The following is a 13083-nucleotide window of genomic DNA, read 5'->3' on the forward strand; positions in this document are numbered from 1 at the left end:
GCGAACACTGCCATGTTTAGTTTTGCCCAACCTAGGTCGAGGCACAGACACGGTCTCAATGGGGATAGCTGAGCTGACTACACTGATTGTGCTAGTGACAGACTCCACTAAGCTGGCAGGCTGACTAACAGCCTGCTGCCTGGCCTGCACCCTATTTCATTGTGGAGCTAGAGGAGTTAGAGCCCTGTCTATGTTGGTAGATAAGATGAGAGCACCCCTCCAGCTAGGATGGAGTCAGTCACTCCTCAACAGGCCAGGCTTGGTCCTGTTTGTGGGTGAGTCCCAGAAAGAGGGCCAATTATCTACAAATTCTATATTTTGGGAGGGGCAGAAAAACGTTTTCAACCAGCGATTGAGTTGTGAGACTCTGCTGTAAAGCTCATCACTCCCCCTAACTGGGAGGGGGCCAGAGACAATTACTCAATGCCGACACATCTTTCTAGCTGATTTACAGGCTGAGGCTATGTTGCGCTTGGTGACCTCTGAGGTCAGGACTACTTATGGTTTTCTGTTCTACCTGATAATGAATTGCACACACCTTGGTGTCCCAGCTCTATATCAATCGCATATTAGGGGAAGAATGGGGGAAAAAAGCAGTGAAACTGGTTTCAAGGTCCAGATTTGAATTTGCACCGTCTCTCAATAGTCTGTAGACATGTCCAGACATTCACAGAGACTAGGCTACTCCCCGAAGTCTATACTCTCTATACCCCCTCCTCCTGGGCCATCTGCTACAGTAGTTCCATTCCAACAACCCACCCATCTATTCATCAATTCACTGATTAGAAATCCCTTCACACGTTATCCTCCATGATGGGCTTTAGATCACATGCAACTGACACTGCCTTGTCTCTCAATGAATTTGATGCTTTTCTAACAGTCTTCTGGGTAACACTTTACTTTATAGGGGTGGGTACACATTACACACTCATGAAACCAGTCATAACACCTTTATGGGTGTTGCTGTATCATTCATGACAACCTTCACGACTCTTTATTCAACAACATTCATAAGGGGTTTTGAGTATGAAGGTTGTTGTGAATGATACTACAACATTCATGAAGGGATCGTGGTTTCATAAAGGTGTTATGAATGCCTTAAGTACACCCACCATAGTAAACTGTTACCGCTATCCCTCCACCTCCCATCTCTCTCCCTCTATAATCAACACCTGAGTAAATCACCAGCGAGGCTGATCTTATTTGCTAGTTGCCAGTGACAACAGGGGAGAGCCGTCTGTTGGTCCGGAGCTGCCCCAGTGGACCCTGGGAGAAGAGAGGAGGAGAGACGAAGGGGATGTTAGTGTTTCTTCCATGTATCGAGCCGTCCCCTCATCTGTCAGACGTGTTTTTCTCCTATGCTGGCAACGTATGTGGAAATGGGGATGATGGGAGATGGAGAGAAGCCATTGGGAGAATGGGATTGTGGAATAAATGGATTGGAATGAGACAGGGGAGATGTTGCCTCCCTTTTACATTCTTACTTAGGCTATTATATCAGTCTCTTTCAGTTACTGCAACTCTCAATTCTTCATGTTGCCTGTATTCCCCAGTCATACTTTCTAAAATCATTCACTCAACACACCACCTACAGTCCTGCACCACCAAATGATTAACCCATCCACCAATTTCCATATCCTAAAATTAATCTAGAGGGACTGACCTTCTCTCAGACGGTTAATAATAGCTTACCTTACTGGCATTCTTCAAGTTATTTTGGCTGTGGTCTAGGTAGGAGACATTGAGAGGAAAGGGCAGAGACTTAACAGATTCACAGAATGTCTAGTGCTATTGCCAAAGAGAATGATTCAACAACAACAATATCTGTGATGATGGAGTATCAGGCCTCATTTATTATGGAAAGGCTTAAATCACAACATACCTTGGTGTCAAATTACAATAGCTTCTTGAAGGCAAGGGTTGTACAACGTATAATTTGGTGAAATCACCTGTTGCACTTTTTGTGAGACTTTTTGTGAGACTTTCCTCGCACATAGCACGTAGCTATGACCCCAGTGAAATGGTCTTCTCACCTCTGCCTGCTCAAATGTTGTTTTATAGTGTCACAGACAAATTAGTGGTGGTCTAGAAAGGTCCTACCTGTCACATTTTTCAAGATGATCAATAAAATAGATTTGATGTCTAATCATATACTTTTGGGGATCGAGTGATATGATTGGTCCTCCACACTAGAGCAGGGTGGGCCGTTGAGAGCTGAAAAGTAACTAGCTAATCAAATCAACAACAAAACATTTTTGGAGTGCAAGACTCTACACATACGTGAGGCCCTCCAGGAACAGGAACAGGAACTGATCTATGAAGTCCAAATCCAAATAATGCGAAATCACACACGGATGAGAGTGGAGGTGCAAACTAAAGCACTCCTCTCACCACTCTTGGGTTTATGGTTACAGCATATCAACATGCCTAGTAGATTCCCTCTTCTTTGCATTGTGCATTTGTCTCTCTTCTTTCTCACTGTCCATGTCCTTTGTATCTGTCTGTCAGTTGATGCGGCGAAGCTGTAGTCAGGGGACCCTCTTAGTCGCCACATCGCGTTACGCGAGCTCTATCCCTGTGGCTCTGCCCTCACTACAAGCCAGGCTCCTCCTCTTCCTGAGCCAGCATTTCCATGACATCGAGAATCTCCTCAGCTGGAACTTCTGGTTCAAGAACCGAGGTCTACGTCAGAAGAATTTGTATGTGTAACAGGAAAACACACAGATTATTCTAGCTACATGCATTTCTATCAGCACGCCATGGTCTAAGATTAATGTGTGTTATCTTCCGGTCCCAAATCGTTCCCTATCCCTCCCCCTTGCGCCTTACCCTTCAATGCACGATCTGTAAGGCTAAGGGGAATGTGTAGGGAGCGAAGTGGAACTGACTGTCCCAACTCCATAAACATTGCCCTCAGCCCAACCCCTGTCTCTTTCCCCTCACAGTTTCTATGGTTACACCCAGCAGAACTATGGGGACAACGTTGCAGCTGCTTATTACATCCTTAGCCTCAAGGGAGGATTCAGGTAACTGTTATGCCATTTTGGGCTGCCCATAACTGCCTGTTCATGCCCCCTTTTTGACCTGTTGGTGAGTATTAGTGTGCTTTTTTTGTCGTGCATTTGGATGTTTTTTGTTGTTTTTCTATTTGCTGATCACTGTGTCGCTCACTTGTTGTTAGTGATGACTAGTCTGTTGTCCCTCCAGGTTTGCAAGACAGTCAGAGTGGTTCCGATCAGACAGAAGAGGGAAGTTCAACTGGGATTTCATGAACCGCCGGGACAGCGCCATAGAGGAAGTGGATGTCAGCAACACACTCATTAACTACACAGGCCTGGAAAACCTGGGTACATACCACTTTATTCATGTCTGGGGGGTGGGGATTTGTATTTATTTCAGCATGCAGGATCAATAAGCAAGTTACCCTTCATAAATATTCATGGGTAACTTTGCATTTTGGTTCATATGTATTTTTATTTATGTACAGTCGTGGCCAAAAGTTTTGAGAATGACACAAATATTAATTTTCACAAAGTCTGCTGCCTCAGTTTGTATGATGGCAATTTGCATATACTCCAGAATGTTATGAAGAGTGATCAGATGAATTGCAATTAATTGCAAAGGCCCTCTTCGCCATGCAAATGAACTGAATCCCCTAAAAAACATGGCCACTGCATTTCAGCCCTGCCACAAAAGGACCAGCTGACATCATGTCAGTGATTCTCTAGTTAACACAGGTGTGAGTGTTGACGAGGACAAGGCTCGCTGATTGAGTTCGATAAACAGACTGGAAGCTTCAAAAGGAGGGTGGTGCTTGGAATCATTGTTCTTCCTCTGTCAACCATGGTTGCCTGCAAGGAAACACGTGCCGTCATCATTGCTTTGCACAAAAAGGGCTTCACAGGCAAGGATATTGCTGCCAGTAAGATTGCACATAAATCAACCATTTATCGGATCATCAAGAACTTCAAGGAGAGCGGTTCAATTGTTGTGAAGAAGGCTTCAGGGCGCCCAAGAAAGTCCAGCAAGCGCCAGGACCGTCTCCTAAAGTTGATTCAGCTGCGGAATCGGGGCACAACCAGTACAGAGCTAGCTCAGGAATGGCAGAAGGCAGGTGTAAGTGCATCTGCACGCACAGTGAGGCGAAGACTTTTGGAGGATGGCCTGTTGTCAAGAAGGGCAGCAAAGAAGCCACTTCTCTCCAGGAAAAACATCAGGGACAGACTGATATTCTGCAAAAGGTACAGGGATTGGACTGCTGAGGACTGGGGTAAAGTCATTTTCTCTGATGAATCCCCTTTACGATTGTTTGGGGCACCCAGGAAAAAAGCTTGTCCGGAGAAGACAAGGTGAGCACTACCATCAGTCCTGTGTCATGCCAACAGTAAAGCATCCTGAGAACATTCCTGTGTGGGGTTGCTTCTCAGCCAAGGGAGTGGGCTCACTCACAATTTTGCCTAAGAACACAGCCATGAATAAAGAATGGTACCAACACATCCTCCGAGAGCAACTTCTCCCAACCATCCAGGAACAGTTTGGTGACGAACAATGCCTTTTCCAGCATGATGGAGCACCTTGCCATAAGTGGCTCGGGGAACAAAACATCGATATTTTGGGTCCATGGCCAATCAACTCCCCAGACCCTAATCCCATTGAGAACTTGTGGTCAATCCTCAAGAGGCGGGTGGACAAACAAAAACCCATAAATTCTGACAAACTCCAAGCATAGATTATGAAAGAATGGGCTGCCATCAGTCAGGATGTGGCCCAGAAGTTAATTGACAGCATGCCAGGGCGGATTGCAGTGGTCTTGAAAAAGAAGGGTCAGCACTGCAAATATTGACTCTTTGCATCAACTTCATATAATTGTCAATAAAAGCCTTTGACACTTATGAAATGCTTGTAATTATACTTCAGTATTCCATAGTAACATCTGACAAAAATATCTAAAGACACTGAAGCAGAAAACTTTGTGGAAGTTAATATTTGTGTTATTCTCAAAACTTTTGGCCACTACTGTACCCTATGCCAGTGGTATTCAACCTGTTTTCCCACAGGTTTTCTTTTTTTTAAACAATAAATAACAGTTGGGAGTATTAATGGTATTATACGAAATTTTACATTACTTTTCACAATGAAAATTGATTCTAAAAATTATAATAGGCCTTTAATCTGTTACATTCACTGATAAAATGTACTCTAAATTTGACCGCATGATTTTATGTTAAAAAGTTATACGACTCTGCGGATGGTGGTCCTCAAGCTTTCGGCAGTGATTTGGTGATCCCCGGAATGGAAAAGGTTGTGAACCACTGCTCTGTGCTGTAAAACGTAACTCCTTTTTTCTCTTCTCTCTCTCTCTCTCTCTCTCTCTCTCTCTCTCTCTCTCTCTCTCTCTCTCTCTCTCTCTCTCTCTCTCTCTCTCTCTCTCTCTCTCTCTCTCTCTCTCTCTCTCTCTCTCTCTCTCTCTCTCTCTCTCTCTCAGTGAAACAGCTGGGGCTGCTTACTCTCTCTGTGAGTGGCTGCGCTGTGATGGATGACTGGTTCCTGTCCCGCCTCCATATCTCCCAAGACACCCTGGAGGAGCTGGACATTTCCAACTGTCCCTGAATCTCTGTGGGGGGCCTGGCCACACTGCAGAAGCTGAGGTACACTCACCCACACTGGTGGGAATGACAAAGACGGACACTTTTAATCTCTTTGCTTCGTCCTTAAAATGTATTGGAGGAAAAAAATACAAGGTCCCTCTCTTTGGACCTTCTCCTCCCATGTGTTTTGAGAAGAAGGTGAGGAGAGAGGACACAAGGAATCAAGGGAAGATTCATTGAGAAAGAGACAAAATCACTCAAATGTCCATGCACCTCCTCATGGCAGTTGCCTAAGATATATTAGCATATGTATATATAGGGGTCAATGGACTCCTTAACTTCATTAATTGATACACAAGAGGAAGAGAAGGAAGGTTTGTATCGGGTCTGCGGTGGCTGGATGTGTCCTCCCTCCCCAGGCTCCAGAACCCTGGGCTGGTCGCCATCCTGCTGGAGGAGATGCTTCCTCACTGCCATGTTACTGCTGTTGTGTACGACCACAGCCTGACCTACAGCCCCACACAGACAGACTCCCGGACACGGATAGAGGCCTAGACACAGATAAAGTCAGGACCTCAAAGACAGACTAGAGAAGTGGAGAGGCACAATTAAATTTGGGCATGGTGACAAATGCACATACAAGCAGTCTGATCGTATTCACTCTCTTTCTGTCTCTTTAACTAACACTCACACAGACAAACAGGCTGGGAGGGATGCCAATTTAGTTTGTGATGTAGAACCTCACTGATGAAAATGTACAGATAAGTGTTTTACTTATTTGTTGAGCATCATTGTCCTCCTTAAGCTATCAAAATTACCTGGAATGCAAGTGATAGTCCCAAAAAGCACAAACCAGATTGGATGGCGTATCGTTGCAGAATGCTGTTGTAGCCATGCTGATTAAGTGCGCCTTGAATTCTAAATAAATCACAGACGTGTCACCAGCAAAGCACCATCACACCTCCAAGCTTCACGGTGGAAACCACACATGCATTGATCATCCGTTCACCTACTCTGTGTCTCACAAAGACACAGCTGTTGGAACCAAAAATCTCAAATTTGGACTCATCAGACCAAAGGACAGATTTCCACCGGTCTAATGTCCATTGCTCATGTTTCTTGGCCCAAGCAAGTCTCTTCTTATTGGTGTCTTTTAGTAGTGGTTTCTTTGCAGCAATTTGACCATGAAGGCCTGATTCACGCATTCTCCTCTGGGAAGCATTTGGGATGTAATTTCTGAGGCTGGTAACTCCAATGAACTTATCCTCTGCAGCAGAGGTAACTCTGGGTCTTCCTTTCATGTGGCGATCCTCATTAGAGACAGTTTTATCATAGCGTTGATGGTTTTTGCGACTGCACTTGAAGAAACTTTCAATGTTTTAGAAATGTTCTGTATTGACTGAACTTCATATCTTAAAGTATTAATGGACTGTCATTTCTCTTTGCTTATTTGAGCTGTTCTTGGCATAATATGGACTTGGTCTTTTACCAAATAGGGCTATCTTGTGTATACCAACCCTACCTTGTTACAACACAACTGACTGGCTCAAACTCGTTAAGAAGGAAAGAAATTACACTAATGAACTTTTAAGGCACACCTTAATTGAAATGCATTCCAGGTGACTACCTCATGAATCTGGTTGAGAGAATGCCAAGAGTGTGCAAAGCTGTCATCAAGGTAAAGGGTGGCTACTTTGAAGAATCTCAAATATAATTTGATTTGTTTAACACTTTTTTGATTACTACATGATTCTATATGTGTTATTTAATAGTTTTGATATCTTCACTATTATTCTACAATGTAGAACAAAGTAAAAATAAAGAAAAACCCTGGATGAGTAGGTGTGGTACTGTATATATGATGATGGTACGGATTATTATTATACATTGTATTGGTGACGCAATTAAATATTTATTTGTAAAGTATGCTTCGTGTTGTACATCTGGATCAATACAGACATTTATAGAGCAGACACAGAAAACCAAATGGACAGATGTTATGGTTAGCATTTTAAAACGTGTGTGAATCTTATTAACTATAAGTGAGGGATGTAAATCCTATAATCCTTTGAGACTGAAGAGTGGAGAGGAGACCTTAAAGGTGCGGTTGAATAATAGGAATAACCATTCAAGAGGTAAACAGAGGGATGAACATATTTTGTAGATTGAGGTAATTGTGTATTAACTACATGATATACTGTTGCAATCATACTTTAACAAAAAAATGCTGTCATGAGCTCATGCTTAAACTACTTCTGCAGGTACATATAACCATATTGAGTCATCTCAGTGATATTATTTGCCTATCTTTGCTAAATGATGACAATGTAACCGATTGTGTTTTACTTGCACGATACAAAACAGCTCGGCTAATATATAAATCCAACCGCGATCTGCAAAAGTAGGGCAACGCGTGCGCATGTGCTTGTTTCTTGTTGGAATAGTTCTTATGCGGAAGTTAGCAACACGGAATTAATTCGCGACGGACAACAACAATCATATCGCAACTGTACGAATCAACTTGCATATTTAGCAAGTTAAGTTAAACATACGGGAGCAACACACACAATAGCATACACATCTGTGTAGGATTAGTCTAGACGAATACATGTCTGATATACCAGGTATACCTTTTTTCATCTTGGACTGGCCTTTGCTTGAAAATTAACTGCAGCCAGCCAGCCAGCTAGCTAATTTAGCTAGCTACATTGCTAGCTAGCTGCCTAGGTAAAGCTAGTCAACTAAACCGTTCAGCATTGTGGTTAGCTACTTGTAAATAGTAACATGACATGGATTTGTTTCGTATTTTCCAGAAGCTTCTAACAGAGAAGAGGTCGAGGACAACACCCCTGAACCAGAGGTAAGAAATACTACATCTGTGGTTAGGAATTGTCATTGTGTGTGCATGCCTTGCCCTATGGATGGATACCTGGCTGGCTAACGTTAGCCAATAACTAGCTAGTAGCTAGTTGTCACGACTAGTTTGTCAGGCACACGGTTAGTAGAGAACCTGTCATGACTTGTCACCAATCGTAGACTGTGTATTCTGCATCCATTGACATGTTGACACACCGACACTGTATTGGCATGCAATACAATGTATAGCTTCTTATGATGTGCATAAAACCAAGCAAGGATTATATTGTAATGTTCTTGATCAAACTAATGTTTCCATGTTTACTCTTGATTTCCTCTTGATTTCGGCTAGGAGCAGTCAGACGATAGCAGTGACGACGGCGAGGCATCAGGGGACACAGAGAGTAGGTGTCAAAAACCTCAAGGTTTTGCTGTCAACACCAAAGTCTCATATTGTCATCAGAATAATTATTTGTTTATTTCGTACAGTGGATTTCCTGCGCAATCTCTTCTCTAAAACCTTGGGCATATCTGGAGAGAAGGTTTTGGATGAGCTGACTCTTGAGGGGGTGGCCAGTTACATACAGAGTGGCAAATGTGAGTATATTATTAATTTCTAACCCAGTGTGTACACATTTCATGTAGGGGTTGATGATTATGTAGCCCAGCAAACAGTGCATCTGTCAGCATCTAGGTCTAGTGTACATGTGCCATTAGTCAGCACAAGAAAATAGACTGTATTAGGAATAACATCATCTGTCTAGCCTGAGGCCATATAATTTGCTGAACAACATACCAATATTTAAGTATGTTACTACAACTACCTGACTATGTGATACTGCTTCATTGGTTAACAAACGGTACAATCCAGGAAGTTAAAGGATTCTCTCTGCTCCTCTATCCTCCACAGGCAAAAACATAATCTGTATGGTGGGGGCAGGGATCTCTACATGTGAGTAACTCCCCCTCTTCCATAACTGTGGGCTGAACATAACATAATTAGTCTAGGCCTGTTTTGTTGGACAAATAAGACACTTAGCCCAAATACAAATAGATTTCCCTCTAAATTGTGTGTATAATGTACCCACCACTTTTGTGATGATGACACTGCCCCTCTGTCCCCCTCAGCGGCTGGGATCCCTGACTTCCGCTCCCCAGACACGGGGCTCTATGCTAACCTGCAGAAGTACAGCTTGCCATACCCTGAGGCTATCTTCCAGATAGACTACTTTAAGGTCTGAAACTTTCTGTCGGATTCTTTTGGCTTAAGAAAGTAATTAGCTTGCTACACTAACGATCTGCACAGATTATTTTGTTCTTTGCTGCTATCACCACTCAAGATTTACCTCTTTCTATATCAGAAACACCCTGAGCCCTTCTTTGCCCTGGCCAGGGAGCTGTACCCAGGACAATTTAAGGTAGGATCTAGCTTATTTTCTGGCCTTTCATTTTCTTAACTTAATTTCCTGAATTGTGCAGTAGGTGCCTGTGTATTTTTAGGTATCACTAACAGCAGTGTTGTTGTATGTTAAGCCCACTGTATGTCACTACTTCATCAAGTTGCTGAAGGACAAGGGGCTACTCAAACGCTGCTACTCACAGGTTCGGTATTCTTTCATATCCTTTGTTCTGTGTCTGACTTAGTCACCTACAGCCTGTATTGAAGTGTTATTGGGGTTGTCCATTTCTGCCTGTGCAGAATATTGACACCCTGGAACGTGTAGCAGGATTGGAGGGAGAGGACCTGATTGAAGCCCACGGCACCTTCTACACCTCACACTGTGTCAGCTTTATGTGCCGCAAAGAGTATGACTTGGACTGGATGAAAGGTTAGTGTATGTGGTACGGTAATATCTAACTGGGGTGGTTTAACAAAACGCTGTTATACCACCTAGGCAGACACTCATTTACATGTATATGCTAATTAAGTTGTCATTTAAAAGGAGTGTTCGTGCTATTAAAATAAGTGTTGAATTCTAATCTTGTTTACCTCTGACCTGCAGAGAAAATCTTCTCGGATGACATCCCCAAATGTGACAAGTGCAGCAATCTGGTGAAACCAGGTGAGTGACTGCCTTGTCATTTCCTTTTACTTCTTATCCCTCCTTACTTGAATATGGTCTCTCCCTTTTCAGTTCCTTATAGTTCAAAGTTCATACTTGTTTATTACACTTTCTTTGTAAAATACTTGATTTCTCCTTGTTCTCCATTTTCAGATATTGTTTTCTTTGGTGAGAATCTACCGAAGAGGTTCTTCACCTCAATGACCGTGGTGAGTGTGGTCTGGGTGTTGACTTGATAGACTACTTAGGTGCCTCTGTCTTTTCCATGAATGTGCAGATTTGAGTGTGTACACCCTTAATGAAGTGATGAACCATAATGAAAGGCACAGTACTGGTTCCTGTTACCGTCGTCTCCTGTTTCTTTTCTCCTCCAGGACTTTCCTCGCTGTGATCTGCTGATTATAATGGGGACCTCCCTGCAGGTTCAGCCCTTTGCTGCTCTGGTTGGCAGGTGAGTCTTTCTGTCTGACTCTTCACAGAACCATGATTATAATGTTATCTGATAGACTACTATATTGGTATAGTGTTGCGTTTCAACATTTGTCCTCTTCAGCCATGTACTCAAGCATCAACAAGCTCATAAATGGTGTGTGATGGAATATATGTTTGTGTTTGCAGGGTTTCAAACAGCTGCCCCAGACTACTCATTAACCTGGAGAAAGCAGGCGGTGTAAGTCCTCTGTCCTGTCCCTCTGGATTTGCATTAGACTTTCCTTCCTCTATCCACCTCTGTATTTTAATGTGTATATCTGTCTGTCTGCGTCTCCCTGTAGGCAGATCCTCTATTAGGGATGATTGGCATTGGCGGAGGGATGGACTTTGACTCAGCGAAAGCATACAGGCGAGAAGCTATCACTTTCACTTGAACTACAGTGATAATGATGATGGTGGAGATGGTGTTGGAAGTTTTGCTGATGAATATTAATTGGTTATGATTTGTCTCTCTCAGGGATGTGGCTCATATTAGTACATGTGATGATGGATGCTTGGCACTTGCTGAGCTACTGGGATGGAAGGTAAATATACTGTACATGCTTAGTAAATACCCATATTCTATGGACCCATTCGTGATAAGAGTGAGACAGAGATGGTTGAATTCGATGAAAGTTCTTGAAATCTTAAAGTAGTCTTTTTTTCTTCTCTTTTTCGCTCACCATTCTCACACTCCCTCTCTCCCTCTCTCCATTATCTCTCTTTCTCCAAGGTGGAGCTGGAAGAGATGGTGAAACGGGAGCATGAGAAGATTAACAGCAAAGCCGAAGAGAAACAGACAAATCAGAGCTCTGGAGCTGCAGGGAAGGCGGAGTCAGGGAAGGCGGAGTCAGGGAAGGCGGAGTCAGGGAAGGCGGAGTCAGGGAAGGCGGAGTCAGGGAAGGCGGAGTCAGGGAAGGCGGAGTCAGGGAAGGCGGAGGTAGAATAACTAATGAGAGGCCGGCCGGCTCCAACCCATCACTTGGCTTCAGTCTGGAAGCAGAGTTCCATACATTAACCTGGACTGTGCTCTACTGTCTGTTTTGGATTTTCTCCCTTTAGTTTGCACTTTACTAACTTCTCTCTCCTCTCCAACCTCTGTTTGACATAAACCCACCTCCTGACTCCTACTGTGTGTATTGGTCTGTCTTTTGACAGTTCCCACAGATGGAGTTTATAGCAATACACACTAGAATGATCATACTTTTCCTTCTGAGGGAGAGACCTACAGACACTGAGCTGTCAGCATGCCAACTAGCTCTGTTGAGTCATATAGTTGATGATTTTAGACTGAAATGACAAAGTATAGAGGGCATGGCAGGGTAACAAAGATGATGAATATCTGATTCATCTGCTGATGCAGTGACACAACTACTGTAAATAAAATGGGGGGAAAAGTATAATATAGCATTTTATGACTTACTATTTATAATCAATTATAATTATGGATTTGTTTTTCATGACATTGCTTTCTGTGCTCCTTGTTTCTATCAATTGTTTGAATATAATTATTTTTAACAATATGTTTTAATCTATTAAGCGTACCTGTGACATTTAGTTTCTCTACTTCCTGTAGCTGTTGGTGTAGGACGGTTTCTATTTCAGCACAAATGATGCAGCAGGAAGTTACCACAGTGGTGTGAGATGATGTCGCAGTACATCTCTGGTGTTGACCAAATGCAACTCGATGCTTTCTAAAAGGTTGCGTGTGATACAAGTAAAAACACAAAATAAAGTGTCAGTCTCCCGCTGAATTTGGTATTTTTCATACACATACAGTACATTTAAGCATTGAGCTCAAACACAGCTGGTGCAACTGATGTTGATTGGTACAATTGATGTTGTCTGTGACAGGGTGCATGGTTTGTTTATATGTAGAGTGTATTGTAGCCATTATTTGAACAGAAAATACTGTTGTACACTTACACTTAGAATCCCATCTTTTATTCACCATCTCACACCATCGCACCCACCATACTCACACCACTTCCCTGACTCAGCTTTTAAATGGCAGTGTCTGTGAATCCATTTTGTCTGTGTTTTCACCTCTATAAAGTGCAACACACAGATTTGTCTGTGAGTAAAAGAGAGGGAGATCAGTATTA

The 13083-nt window shown here is 42.9% G+C and overlaps 1 protein-coding gene and 1 pseudogene across 3 annotated transcripts; both read left to right on the forward strand.

Annotated features, from left to right (window-relative positions):
* The first annotated feature begins 736 nt into the window (after nt 1-736).
* Nucleotides 737-6284, forward strand: LOC139547493 (distal membrane-arm assembly complex protein 2-like; annotated as a pseudogene).
* Nucleotides 6285-8024: 1740 nt separating this feature from the next.
* Nucleotides 8025-12732, forward strand: sirt2 (sirtuin 2 (silent mating type information regulation 2, homolog) 2 (S. cerevisiae)). Of its 3 annotated transcripts, none has more exons than XM_071357006.1 (16): nt 8025-8212; nt 8405-8448; nt 8797-8848; nt 8934-9041; nt 9355-9396; nt 9573-9679; nt 9806-9862; nt 9978-10046; nt 10144-10273; nt 10448-10507; nt 10661-10716; nt 10882-10958; nt 11126-11177; nt 11281-11348; nt 11457-11523; nt 11712-12732. In XM_071357006.1, exons 1-16 carry the CDS (start codon nt 8197-8199, stop codon nt 11925-11927), a joined length of 1221 nt encoding a protein of 406 aa, XP_071213107.1. In that variant the 5' UTR covers nt 8025-8196; the 3' UTR covers nt 11928-12732. The 3 variants fall into 3 exon arrangements, with proteins under 3 accessions (XP_071213107.1, XP_071213106.1, XP_071213108.1); XM_071357005.1 differs by having other exon boundaries at nt 8026-8212; nt 8402-8448; XM_071357007.1 differs by lacking the exon at nt 8025-8212 and adding an exon at nt 8297-8315 and having other exon boundaries at nt 8402-8448.
* The last annotated feature ends 351 nt before the right edge of the window (nt 12733-13083 follow it).

The sequence above is a fragment of the Salvelinus alpinus genome, chromosome 21 (assembly GCF_045679555.1).
Source record: "Salvelinus alpinus chromosome 21, SLU_Salpinus.1, whole genome shotgun sequence".
In the NCBI taxonomy this organism is placed as follows: Eukaryota; Metazoa; Chordata; class Actinopteri; order Salmoniformes; family Salmonidae; genus Salvelinus; species Salvelinus alpinus.